Source organism: Thunnus maccoyii, chromosome 16 (assembly GCF_910596095.1).
Source record: "Thunnus maccoyii chromosome 16, fThuMac1.1, whole genome shotgun sequence".
NCBI classification, from domain to species: domain Eukaryota; kingdom Metazoa; phylum Chordata; class Actinopteri; order Scombriformes; family Scombridae; genus Thunnus; species Thunnus maccoyii.
Genome location: NC_056548.1, coordinates 11815236 through 11828576, shown reverse-complemented (window position 1 = coordinate 11828576; position 13341 = coordinate 11815236). Strand labels below are relative to the sequence as shown.

The following is a 13341-nucleotide window of genomic DNA, read 5'->3' as shown; positions in this document are numbered from 1 at the left end:
CAGCGTCCATCAGCCAGCAAAACAAACTTCTAAACCACACCGGATAGAGCCTCAACCCTGGCATTGTTGTAGACATACTGTACTGTACTATACTCCAGCTGACTTCCTGTGACCATGTAAACAGCATGAGCACTGAATGTGAATTGTATAGGCACTAACAAACAGTTTAGCTCTAGCATGTATTTTGAGACAGACATGGCTGCAACCAAATATAGTGCACAGGAACAACACTTGTTTTGTCTCTCCACAAGTCATTATGGTGCAGTGCTAACTATCTGCTCCAGCAAGTGAGGTGACATTGTGTTGTATAAACATTGTCTCTTGGTTGTCATTCTGCATTTGAGACACAGAAAGTGTCATTCCTCTCCCACACATTCCAGCTGCAATGTGCGCTTGAGTCAAATGTAATTATGAACTGACAACTTAAATATAAATCCACCTCTCTTCTGATGCAGTTTACACTGTATTACTCTAAGAGAGCTGGGCGTATTCTTTCACAAAGACCTCTCCATAAACTGACAGGGTTTTCTGGTATTTGAAATGGCTGACGCTGCCTGATACAGACAGTGAAACCTTAAATTTTCACAGTCTTGATGTAGCTGATTAGTTATTATCCTTAAATACAGGATTCCACCACCTACACTTAAGTGCTGAAAATCCCATTAAGTTGGTTTTATTTAACTTTGATATCTTAAATGATCCCACAATAAGCAGATACTTCTAGGAGTCTGTCTTCTGTTTGACTGTGAATTTTCTAACTTGGAAGAGATTTAGAACAAGGCAAGAGGATCCAAACAATAGAAAAAAAATGTTACTATGTAACGAATAACAAGCAAAGTTTGTTTCCTTGCTGGACAAAACAGGAAAGCAAAACATATCTATATATGTTGCTCTGACCTTTTTACCTTTGTAGTACATTGTGTGCAAAAGTGCTGTTCTGCAGCACCTCATAAACTGTCTGGCTGAGTACTTCTAGTTAAATTAGTTTCTGGCTGCTGCAACTCTGAAACTCAGATTTCCCCAGCTAAACAAAGACCAAGAAAGCTGCCTCAAACCAGCAGCTGAGTCAGACCTCTCCAGAAATAAACTTACAGCAAATTGAACTGTGGAAACAAAAACAATCACATCTCACAACTGAGATAAGGTTGCATTTGACTGGGTTGACTGGCAAAAAGTTCTTGCTTTGACGTGTGTGATGATAGCTTCATCCCGCAGCCTGGTGATAACATCACAAGCAGTTTATGGGCACAAATTTTATACTATTTACAACTTATCAACTTAATTACATAGTAGATTTCTTGTGGTTTTACAATAGATAGATAGATAGCCCATATAGACTATGAAGCATATTCCTCTTTTTTAAAAATTGAATTCATCAAGTAGTGTGATATTTTCACTTTCAGGGATGTGATGTTAAGTTCACGCCTCGTCCTTTCCTCATCCGGACACATAGATTTGTGACAAATTAAAGGAAAAACCAACATAAAGTGTCTCAGTAAGGTGTTGGGCCACCACGTGCCACTGGGATGAACACCACTCTTCCAAAAGATATTCCCTCATTTGGTGTTTTTTTGTTTGATGATGGTGGTGGAGAGCGCTGTCTAACATGTCGGTCCAAAATCTCCCATAGGTGTTCGATTGGGTTGAGATCTCGAAGGCTGTGAAGGCCATAGCATATGATTCACATCATTTTCATACTCATCAAACCATTTAGTGACCCCTCCTGCACTATGGATGGGGGCATTGTCATCCTGAAAGAGACCACTCCCATCAGGATAGAAATGTTTGTTTTATTGATTTGCGGTGAACCTTCCCTCTAAGGGGACATGTGGTCCCAAACCATGCCAGCAAAATGCCCCCTAAAGCATAACAGAGCCACCGGATTCCCTCACTGTAAGGGTCAAGCATTCAGGCCTGTACCGCTCTGTTGGTGCACACCACACATGCATTCATTGAGAATATGGTGAAGGGTGACTCATCTGCCCATATCACTTTTTTCCACATCTCTGTAAACCAGTGCCTATGGTTTTTGCACCACTGAACTCTCAAATGTGTATTCATCATTGTAATGAGGGGTTTTTGCACTCCAACCCTGCTATAATATCTCTCTCTATGTAATTGTGAACGGACTGTTCTTGCTGACACAGTCTGATTACGTCCTGCATTGACATTCTCAGTCACCTGTGGAGGAGTTGCTCTTCTGTTTTTCCTTACATATCGCACTAATGCATGATCATTATGGTCATCAAACGTGAGCTGTCAACCACAGTTTCCAACCCTGTTTACTGACGTCTTTCCCATAGATCTAAATGCAGATGCCACTTTAGTTACTGTTCCTACGGAAACACCAACCAGCTAAACAGTCTTTGTGTCTTTGTCCCATCTTGATACAAAAATCAGAATCAACTGGGCCTGCTCAGCATTTATATACATGCAACAGAGCATGATTGGACTTAATTGCTTAATTGTACCTTGCAGTGCACCGGTGTGGAAGCATCATTCGTTATGTTTCTCCATTCATTTATTCAGCTTTTTCCTTTAATTTGTCACCGTCTGACAAACCAGAATTAAATCCCCCAATGCTCCTTTCAGTACTGTGGATAGCGCCACTCGGCCAGACGTGCCAATAAACTTGATCTCATTCTTGCAAGCTACTGTTTAATTCAGCTCTATGCGCAGCACGCAGCAAACTTCAATGTTGAATAAAAAGTAATCACAACACGCAATAGCACAACAAGCTGTCATCATAAAAATAAATACGCTACAGCACATGCCTACTTGTCAGACTATGAAAGCAGTCTGCTTAGATGACAGACTTCTGTCCTCTTTCTATGCTTTCGTTTGGAGGGGTCATCCGCGTCGTGGCGCCCCTCTTTTACCCACATTTCTGCAAATCTCCGAGCAGGGAAGGCGTCAACCCCTGGTCCATTTACTGCGTCATCACGTAGCCTACACGCGGAGTCATCTCTGCTCTCACACGAGTGCTGACAGGGAAAGTCCATCTCTGATTTTAGTGTCGTTTGCACTATTATAGACTGTTTTCACGTTGCAGTGCTTTCCTTAGATTGTTATTTATTTAAAACACCTTTTGGGGACAAATTTTTGTCTCCACAGAGGATAAAAATAACTCCCTGGAGATAGATAGATAGATAGATAGATAGATAGATAGATAGATAGATAGATAGATAGATAGATAGATAGATAGCCCATATAGACTATGAAGCGTATTGCTGCTGTTACAGTAAAGAGGTAAAGGTAAATAATCTAACTTTAATAAAACAATGTCAAGTTCACCCCTTGTCCTTTCTTCATCCAGACACAAACAAATTAAAGGAAAAAGCAACATAAAATGTTTTAGGAAGGTGTTGTAGTAAGGTCAAAAATCTTCCATAAGTGTTCAATTGGGTTGAGATCTGATGACTGTGAAGGTCATAGCATATGATTCACATCATTTTCATACTCATCAAACCATTCAGTGACTACTCATGCGCTGTGGATGGGGGCATTGTCATCCTGGAAGAGACCACTCCCATCAGGATAGAAATGTTTCATCATAAGATAAAGGTGATGACTCAGAACAACTTTGTATTGATTTGCAGTGACCCTTCCTTCCAAGAGGACAAGTGGACGCAACCAAACCAGCAAAATGCCCCCCAGAGAATAACAGAGCCACCAGATCCCCTCACTGTAGGGGTCAACATTCAGGCCTGTACCACTCTCTCAGTGTACGCCACGCATGCACTCGTCGAGAATATGGTGAAGGATGACTCATCTGACATATCCAGTAGGTGGTGGAGAGGGTGGTCAAGTCAAGTCACTTTTATTTATATAGTGCTAAATCACAACAGAAGTTATCTCAGCGCACTTTTCACATAGAGCAGTTCTAGACTGTACTCTTTAATTTACAGAGACCCAACATTCCCCCATGAGCAAGCAGTTGGCGACAGCGGCAAGGAAAAACTCCTCTTTAATGGCAAGAAACCTCGAAGAGAACTGAGCTCTAGGTGGGCGGCCATCTGCCTTGACCGGTTGGGTTGAGATCAGGATTATCCGTAATGGATAACAGTTTGTTCAGTGTCCTCCTCTCCACCACAACTTTAAAAGTGTCTGGTTTGCGGCCAATTATGGAGCCGGCCTTCTTAATCAGTTTAAATCTGTTGGTGTCGCCGGCTCCAATGCTGTTCCCCCAGCAGACTACAGCGAAGTACAGTGCACTGGCCGCAACAGACTGGTAGAAGATTTCCAACATCTTGCTGCACATGTTGACGGAGCTAGAGACTCTAAATAGAGTCTGCTCATAAAACACCCTAAAGTGAAAATTTTAACATTTTAGTGGTGTCTGGCTGCTCAGGGAAAGCTTCTTATAAAGCAACACGCAGCTTCACATTCATACACTTAAATGCATTCACACCTAGGAGTTGATGGAGGACATCCAACCATTGAGCTCTCATCCACCCCCCCACCCCCCCATTTTCCTGCCATTCTCGGGTTTCAAACTGGTGACCTCCCTGACATTAGTCCTCATCTCTAAGGCTACCAACACCACCATTTTTCAGTTACTTTTACACTTCCGGCTCCATTTGGGTCCATGTTTGTTTTCAGGACCCTGTAATTTCCCCACCAATCATTCAAAAGGGCCCCCGTCAAGTCTGCCATTCTTAGTTACTTAAGTTTAAAGTAGCTCTTAGTGGTCCGTGGAGTTTATTGAAACATTAAATTTGTATCCCAGCCATGCTGGTGTATCTTTAGCCGTTGCCTAACTCACGTGCTCGGTTGGGTGCCCTTACATCAACTGCCAATTATGTTCTCCTCTTGGGTGTGGGTTGAGCCTTGGTAAGCATGGTGAAAAAACCAGAAACATCAATTCCTGGGCAGTGGAGCGAACAAAAACAGACAAAATGTGAAAACCTTTCATCAAACACTGTTATCATTGTAGAGTACAAGCACAAACATCACCAACATTGCCAGTAACATTGTCCAGTAGTGCTCTCTGGGGATTTTAGTGAAATCTATGGGCTACAGTTAGATACGGATGAGGGCCTGAACAGCAAACTTGACCTCTGAATGCCAGCTTATGTCCTCTGCAGAAGGGTTAGATGAAGAAAATTTGCCTCGTCATTGCTTCCCATGCTTGTTTCAGTCTGTTTTATCAGTCGAAGATAGCTTCATACATTTAATAAAATCTGAAATCTGCGTGATGAGAAGTGATGAGCTGTGCAGCTTTCATTTGCCCACAACTTTGGGCATGTCATGTTCTTAATTAGCCATTTTCTTATTTTTTTGTCATATATCAAGTGTATGAAGAGACATGAAACTGAAAGCATGTGTGTATTTTACAGCGAGGGGCTTTCGACAATATAAGAGCAAAGCGACGTCACCGCCGTCATGCTGAAGGCTGTTAACCTAATTCCTAATGGTTATTACGATGAAGCCTACAGACCACTTCAAGCTGCTGCGGTACTGTAATGAGCTGAGCAGAGCGAGCGCAGCCATGCCCTTTCACAGCCTTCAATTCTGCCACTATGAACACAAGGACACTGAGTCCTTCTCAAATGAGTCCTGTGACGTGTTTAGAAAATAAAAAAAATATGCTGCAAGGTTATAAACAACATCCAAATTACACTGTTAATTCAAGTCTTCCTCAAGCCAAAGTATACTCTGGCTCCAAGGCTCAGCATGAATGTCTCTTGCGTCCTCACAAGCTCACATGCAGATGCAGGTTGTTGTTATTTTTTGTTATGCATAAAAAGATGAATCATAGTTCGCAGACCATCAGACTAAAAACAGAGAACTTCTTTTTCAGTGGTTTTGCCATGTTTCAAAAACTGAAATGATTTGAACCTATAAACCTATAAAATCCTATCTCCACCCTGTCTTGCTCTGTTATTTCATCTAAATCTGACTAAAACTGGCATGGTCAAGCTTCCTCTTGGAGCACAAGCATAAAGAGATTTTTATAATAATACAGTGTGAATAATATAATATATCCTCTAAAAAAATATAGAAATTGGTGGCGCAAGGAACACGTGTTGTGGCGGGTCAGTTGCTGAATAACTTACAAGATAAACAGGACTTTTGCTCAGCTGTGAAAACAAGAACAAGCATGTGGAAACAAAATGAAAAAAAATATGACTGGCATTTACAGTATTGTTTCAAATGTGATCCTCCTCTTGCTTGAGTTGCACGTGCGCATGTGATGTGACATTTTTATCATCACACAGCCTCAGGTAGTCAGTCAGTCTGCACCTTTGCTTTAAGCCATCACCTCCGTCTTGGTTATGAACAGAATTTAAGACATTTGAAAAAAAAGATCACAAATTACATTATGTTTTATTTGACAGGAAGAGCATTTTTAAACAATGCTTGCCAAACATGATTGAGTGCTATAAGCCAGGGAAGGTAGCACTTTGGAAAATTGCAGATAATTTGGTCTAATTTACAAAAAAAAGGCTTCAAACGAGCTCCATATAGTAGAATCTTTAATTATACCCCCAGTGAAAGACGCCTGTCACGTGTTGTATAACTCAAACTCAAAATTTTCTGCAAATATACATATGTTGTCAGCAGAATGTATATATACATTATAAGAACACAGGAAGAACATGTACCATAAATGGTTCTATGTTCCCACAGTTTTGGGATATAGAGTACCCTACACATCTTTTATGGCTACTTGTGTGCTTGAGAGCATGTGATTATTTGGGTGTATGCATTTCCTATGTGGCTGGGCTGAAATTGAGAAATTACAGTCGGAGGATCTCAAAGTAAGCAAGGCAAGGTGGAGGGTGAGGGAGGATAATACTGGAGGATGGAGCTCATTGAGGAAATACAACATCATGACAGAACCCAGCTGTAATTGTAGGAATAGGCCTGAAACCTCTGATGATGTATATGCACTGGGAGGACCAAAAATAACAAGTGACCACAGGGGTATCGTTGTACAAGAGTAAAACCTGCCCTCTGGTGTCTAAACATATGTACTGCACATGACGGTGGTCGCACACTGGCTTGCATTCAGAAGACTGCACAGAAACAAGCCTAAATGTCTTTTCCAGTGGGTCCTTATATAGCTTTATTAGATGTTTAGAGGGTGAAACACTTACAAAAATACACAAATTAAGAACTATAAACTGTTCATCCTGAAATAGTGACTGAAATCAAGGCCACTCTGTCGCCTTTAGCCACAATGACAAACTGACCAAATAATACCCAGGAAATGTACCAAACTATAAATATGAAAAACTAAACAAAAATGCTGTAAATGATGCCATTACATCAGAAATAAACAAAAATATGTTTCAACTTTGTTTTCAAACTGCATGCAAGGCATCTAAAATCTGTAGTACCTTTTGACTGTGTCACTCTGGACAACCTTTCCTCACTATTTCCCTTGTTTACCTTATCATGGCAGGTGTGGAGGGGCCCAGACAGTCAGGAAAGGTAAAAGTCTCCTTTGCTAGCCAGCTGGACAAGATGTTAATTTGGAGATGAGACTTGCACTGTACATCCTCAATGCAGGCTTTGTGAAGCCATACAGGTGCCGCTTCAAATCTGGTGCTGTTTTTTTATAGATCTGTATTGACTATTTTCAGATGTTCTCATATTTATACAGGGGGTCTTATAAACATTTACATATATAAACATATCCTGAGCAAAAAATAAATAAATTAAATAAAATAAGATCAAATAAATGTTGCTGAAAAAGTGTAAATATAAGTTGAAAATGAAAAGGTATCATTTGGTTAAGTTTATTCCTCCCGCAGAGCTTGTCTGTGTTCTTTGTCTGTGCATTAATTTATTTATTTTTTGCTCAAACATGTTGGTTTTCTAGTTCAGAAGAAGACTGAAAAAAGTGATAATCATGTGTCTGGATATTCAAGACATGGAGGCACCCTGATGTGACATGCCCGCTTTGGGCAGATCTGTTTGCTAATTACAGCCTAGCTCTGAAGAGGGAGGTACTTGCGTGGTGGGGGCTTTTTTTTTTTTTTAATGATGCGAGGGGTAGATATGGTATAAATACCCACATCATTGTACTGGAAAGCAGCATATCCTCAGTTGTGCTCAGACCCTAAGGATATACAGCAGTACCAGGAGGTCACTGGTGCTGAAGAGACTGTTTTTTTCACCTTTGGATGCCGGTACGTGTGTTTTCTCTTCCTCTCTAAACAGCTCTAACGCTGAAGGAGTGTAGTCAACATCTAGGCTTTCTCTAGGCCTTTCAGTGGCTCCTGGGTCAGAAGGGAAATAGATGCTTGGGGCATCCTGGATGGTGCTTGAAGAGTCCTCAAGAATCCAGGGTGCTCTGACAGAATCTAAAATCTGAATTCTGTTACTCTAACTTAACTTATGTGTTCTTTGTAGAGTTTCTGTAAAGATTTTCTGCATGTGCAGTTAGCTGAGAAAGTTTTTTAAACTTTATAAAATAACTTGAAACTTGAGCAAAAGCTTAAGCTTGCTTGGTACTCCATGCCTTGAGCTGACTGTCTCCTTGTTCACCCTGCAGGTTTGATCCTAGAAGATGGACCTACGAGTAGCAAGCATCCTCCTCCTCATGGTGGCCCTGACAGCAGCCCACGGGGAGCGCTATGTGATGAAGAAGATGGTGAAGGCTGCTCCTCAATACCAGCCCTACTCTGTGAAGAGCCACGGTAAGAAAACACAGCCTCTTGCTCTCTATGCAGTCCGTTTCTGACGATACAGGATGGCAACATTTCCTGAGTTTTGTGTCAACTTTGTGCTCACAAAAGTCAGATTTTCTTCACATGTACCCTCTCTAAAGACTTGCAGCAGTCTTTGTGACAGTCATGCCTTACTTTTAAATCTTCAGCAAGGGAATTAGCATCTTTGCTGTGGCCAACACGAGCAGCATAAGCAGTTAGACAGATGCTTGCAGCACACAGCCAGCAGCATTTTCCTCTGAAAACTGAGCTCCACCTTGCTCTGAAACCATAGTATGATCTGATTGGTTACAACTGTGTGCACGCTCCTCCAATCACACAGACCTTTTAGATCTTGGATTTAAATAACATCACATATTTATTCAGTGAAAAGCTTTGCAGCTTTCTCTTTCTGGAAGATAAACGCTCCATATTTTAGTATTTTTTTCACAGTTTTTGTAGTTTTGACTGGGATTTTTATTTATTTTATTCAGCCAGGACCATCTCAGTTCCAACAGAAGTAGTAATATATCAGTTCAATGAACTGATATATTACTTTTGTCCCCATATTTTTTTATTTAATAGATACTATGTACAGATACACATTGTGCATTGTGTTATCAGCAATTCTGAGGAGCTGCTCATATTCATATTTTTTGTGTGCTAGTTTAGATTAACAATTCTCTCCAGTTACATCTAACATTTTGAGCATATTGTTAAAATGATGATAAGTGTTGCTCTTACTACATGTATTCTGTGCATTAGATTTAGCAGACATGTTTCTCATTTTCGTCAGTTCAGCTGTAAGTGTAGCGTGTTCGTATGCTTTCAGACTCTCATGCAGTCAAGGCACAAATCAGTCAGTTCTTTGAGTTAACTTTGTTATTATTCTGAAGTTCTACATGCAAAACAAAAGGTATCCATAATTATGGGGATCTTCTGTAAAAACTGATTTTTACCACATTTTAGAGAGTCAATTTTGAGGTGATCTTAAGTGGCTTAAAAGCAATGCAACATATGAAATTGCGCTATTGTGTGAAAAACACATTGAACTTTTATTTAGAAAGTAGCTGTTAGTGAATTATTTTTAGTTTGACACTGTCAATTAGAGTGCAGTCACCCAGCAGTGTGGTTTGCTTGGGTGTGCCTGCTTAACACAGAAGTAGAAACATCTGTTTGGCTTTATCCAGACTAGGCTACAGTTAGCTAAGGAATGAGTCTTTTACACTCAAACACATGTGACCACATTAAGGCTGCAAATAAAAGAAAGACTCCCTCTCATTTAGGACTACTGTTTCAGAACAGCTCACAAGTTCAGAGAACTTGAGGAGACATCATAAAAGATAGCAATCAAATATATTATCAAAATATATAGTATATTATTAAACATTTTATATAATTTATAGATTTTTCCATATTATAATGAACTAAATGCATGAATAATGAAATTAATATAGGCTATATTATAAATAAATATATTTTAGTTAAAGCAGAGGGAAAATTCCACATTTTAAAGGATTTGCAAGTTTACAATTTCAGAAAGCAGTTTATTGAATTACATCAGTGAATCACTACTGTGCAGTCCCATCTCAACACTAGAAGATTGGTTCATGGGAGTAAAAACATCCAATTAGGAATCAAACATCATGAGCATTAGACCCTTCGATTGTAATGTATTCACTATTTTGTCTGTATGACATAAAAGAACAATGAATGAGAAAAACATGAAAGATCAGTTTTCTCACTCACTAGTTGTTGAACAATCATGTTCCTTCTCAACAACATACTGCCAAAAGTTATTGTTATCCACATTAACTCAGACCTGAGAGCTGGTCTGTAAAACCATGTTCTTGCACTGTTTGTAACTTGACTTGGATATAAGTACTAGATGTACTAGTTACTAGACTTTGTGTTCTAAGACTCATTGTACTAATATCCTGCACAGACAACAGGGTTATAGTTTGATAACAATGTAATAACAAGCTAAACAACAATGCAGTTGTATTATTTTAGTACTACTTCATAACAACACTACTGTGTAACTTTTATATTGACAATAATATGCAACACAACAACACAGTTAATGAGTTCTTCCACTTTGTTTCAGTTTCACCTGTTGGGTTGTTTTGGATGTACTGATGGTGATCTCTGTTTCATTTTCACAGTGGTGTCAGTGGCAGGTGAGCCTGGTGCTCCAGGTGAGCCCGGCCCTGAGGGACCTGCTGGTCCTCCTGGACCCCCAGGTGAGAGTGCTGTGGGTCAGCCTGGACCTCAGGGACCTCCTGGACCCCAAGGAGCTCCTGGCCGCTCCATCGCTGGCAAACCTGGATCCCCAGGTGGACCTGGCAAACCTGGCTCCTCTGGAGCACCTGGTGAGAGGGGAGACACTGGCGCTACTGGTCCTCAGGGACCTAGAGGAGCTCCTGGATCTCCTGGAAGCCCCGGACCTGCTGGCCTCTCAGCTACTGGCAAGCCTGGACCTTCTGGTCTCCCTGGACCAATGGGACCAAGAGGAGAGTCTGGTCTTAAAGGACATCCAGGTGTACCTGGACTGCCAGGTGCTAAGGGCGATAGAGGGGTGGGAGCTCAGGGACCTCAGGGTGAGAGAGGACCTGTTGGACCTATGGGCCCAACTGGAGCCCCAGGTCAGTCTGGAGTTGGAAAGCCAGGAAAACCAGGTAGTCCAGGTGAGCCAGGAAAGTCAGGTAGCCCAGGAAGGGATGGTGCCACTGGTCCCATGGGACCACAGGGACCCAAGGGACACACTGGTGCCCCTGGTGTAGGTGTTGCAGGTAAACCAGGTGAGAATGGTGCCCCAGGTCTGCCCGGCCCTATGGGCCCTAAAGGCCATCAGGGACCTGCTGGAGCTCCTGGTGCCCCTGGAGTCCCCGGATATGGAAAGCCAGGTGCAAATGGAGAAAAGGGAGAGAGGGGAGCTACAGGTGCCACAGGTGCCACAGGTCCAAAGGGTGAGCAAGGTCATACAGGATATACTGGTGCCACTGGTGCTACTGGTCCAGCCGGTCCTGCTGGACCTCAGGGTTTAAGAGGTTTCCCAGGTGAGCCCGGTGGTCAAGGCGCTAAAGGTGATACAGGTGCACCTGGAGGTCAGGGAGCTAAGGGAAACAAGGGAGATCAGGGAGCACAAGGGTTCCAAGGTAAACAGGGTTATCCAGGTGCAGCTGGTCCCCCTGGACCCAGGGGAGCCACTGGAGCTACAGGTGAGAAAGGTAATGTAGGTGCCCCAGGTACACCAGGTTCCCCAGGTATTCCAGGCCCTGCTGGACCCAAAGGTCTTCCTGGCCGTGCAGGTGAGCCAGGTGCTGGTGGTGCCGATGGTGCTCCAGGTGCCAGAGGACCTGCTGGACCTCAAGGTGCCGCTGGTGCTCCTGGCCACAAGGGACACCCAGGTCTCCCTGGTGCCCCTGGCCCTGCTGGTTTGGCTGCTAAGGGTATCCCAGGACCTCAGGGTCCCCCTGGTCTGCCCGGTGAGGCTGGTGCTGATGGAGCCACTGGCCCAGAAGGCCCTCCTGGTCCTCCTGGTCCTCCTGGTGAGGTTGTGTTTGAGAAGGGAATGGGAATGGGTGAGGTTATGGTCAAGTCCCCCATGTCTGCTTTCACTGCATCTCTGGCTACCCCCTACCCTGCCTCTGGCACCCCCATCAAGTTTGATCAGATTGTGTACAATGCTGAGAATCACTACGACCCCGAGTCCGGCATTTTCACTTGCCAGGTTCCCGGAGTTTACTATTTCTCCTACAGCATCCATGTCAATGGTGCTCATGCCCTGGTGGCTCTGTACAAGAATGGTCAGCCTGTTATGTTCACTTATGATGAGTACAACAAGGGCTTCCTGGACCAGATGTCCGGCAGCGCTGTCCTCTTGCTCGATGAGCAGGACACAGTCTACGTTCAGATCCCCGATGATGAGGCCAATGGTGTCTTTGCCGCCGAGAATGTCCACTGCTCTTTCTCTGGGTTCCTCATTGCTTCAACGTGATACGTTGATACAGTAGTTCCCAAAAGCCAACCAACTAAATTTGCAATCTATTTCTCAAACTGAAGTAAACTCCCTGTACACTTTTTTCCTCAACCAAACAGACAGGCAGTTCACTTCCTACTTTGAGGAATAGAAGCATCTCGACTTGAAAACTACAAGAAATAGGTGCTTAGAAGAAGGAAAACTAATTTATGAAAACAGGAGATCAGGGATGGGGAAAGCAATCCACAAAATTACCAGTGAGTTTTTTTTTTAATGGAGACAGCATGTGAAATTAAGTTGTTATAACTGTGTTGTGTCCTGACTTTATTCTTTTCCACTCTGTTCCTTTTATAATGACTTCAACTGGTGATTCTTAACTTAGTGTTTGTCTGGAATTTTTTTTGTTTGTTTTTGTACAACCTTGTTTTTTTTTGTTTGGGTGACCAATAATCTTATTAAAAGTACACAAATATTTTCTGTGCAACATGTTGTGACTGTTGTCCTTGTATGTGACTTGAATATTGTGAAATGGTAATGGTCAAATTGATCATTATAATGAATTGAGTCACCAGAATACTGTCATACAAACACAAACTGTTTACCAGCAACATTGTTGTATCCCTGAACATGCATTATGTCATGTAAAACATAATGACTAAAATAAAAGATGTCTTAACGAATGTTTTGTCTCAGGTGTAT

At 42.2% G+C, this 13341-nt stretch overlaps 1 protein-coding gene across 1 annotated transcript; it reads left to right on the top strand.

Moving 5' to 3' along the window:
- The first annotated feature begins 10254 nt into the window (after nucleotides 1-10254).
- col10a1a (collagen, type X, alpha 1a) lies at nucleotides 10255-12871 on the top strand. The gene has a single exon (XM_042388821.1). The coding sequence runs from the start codon at nucleotides 10744-10746 to the stop codon at nucleotides 12658-12660; it is 1917 nt and encodes a 638-aa protein (XP_042244755.1). The 5' UTR covers nucleotides 10255-10743; the 3' UTR covers nucleotides 12661-12871.
- The last annotated feature ends 470 nt before the right edge of the window (nucleotides 12872-13341 follow it).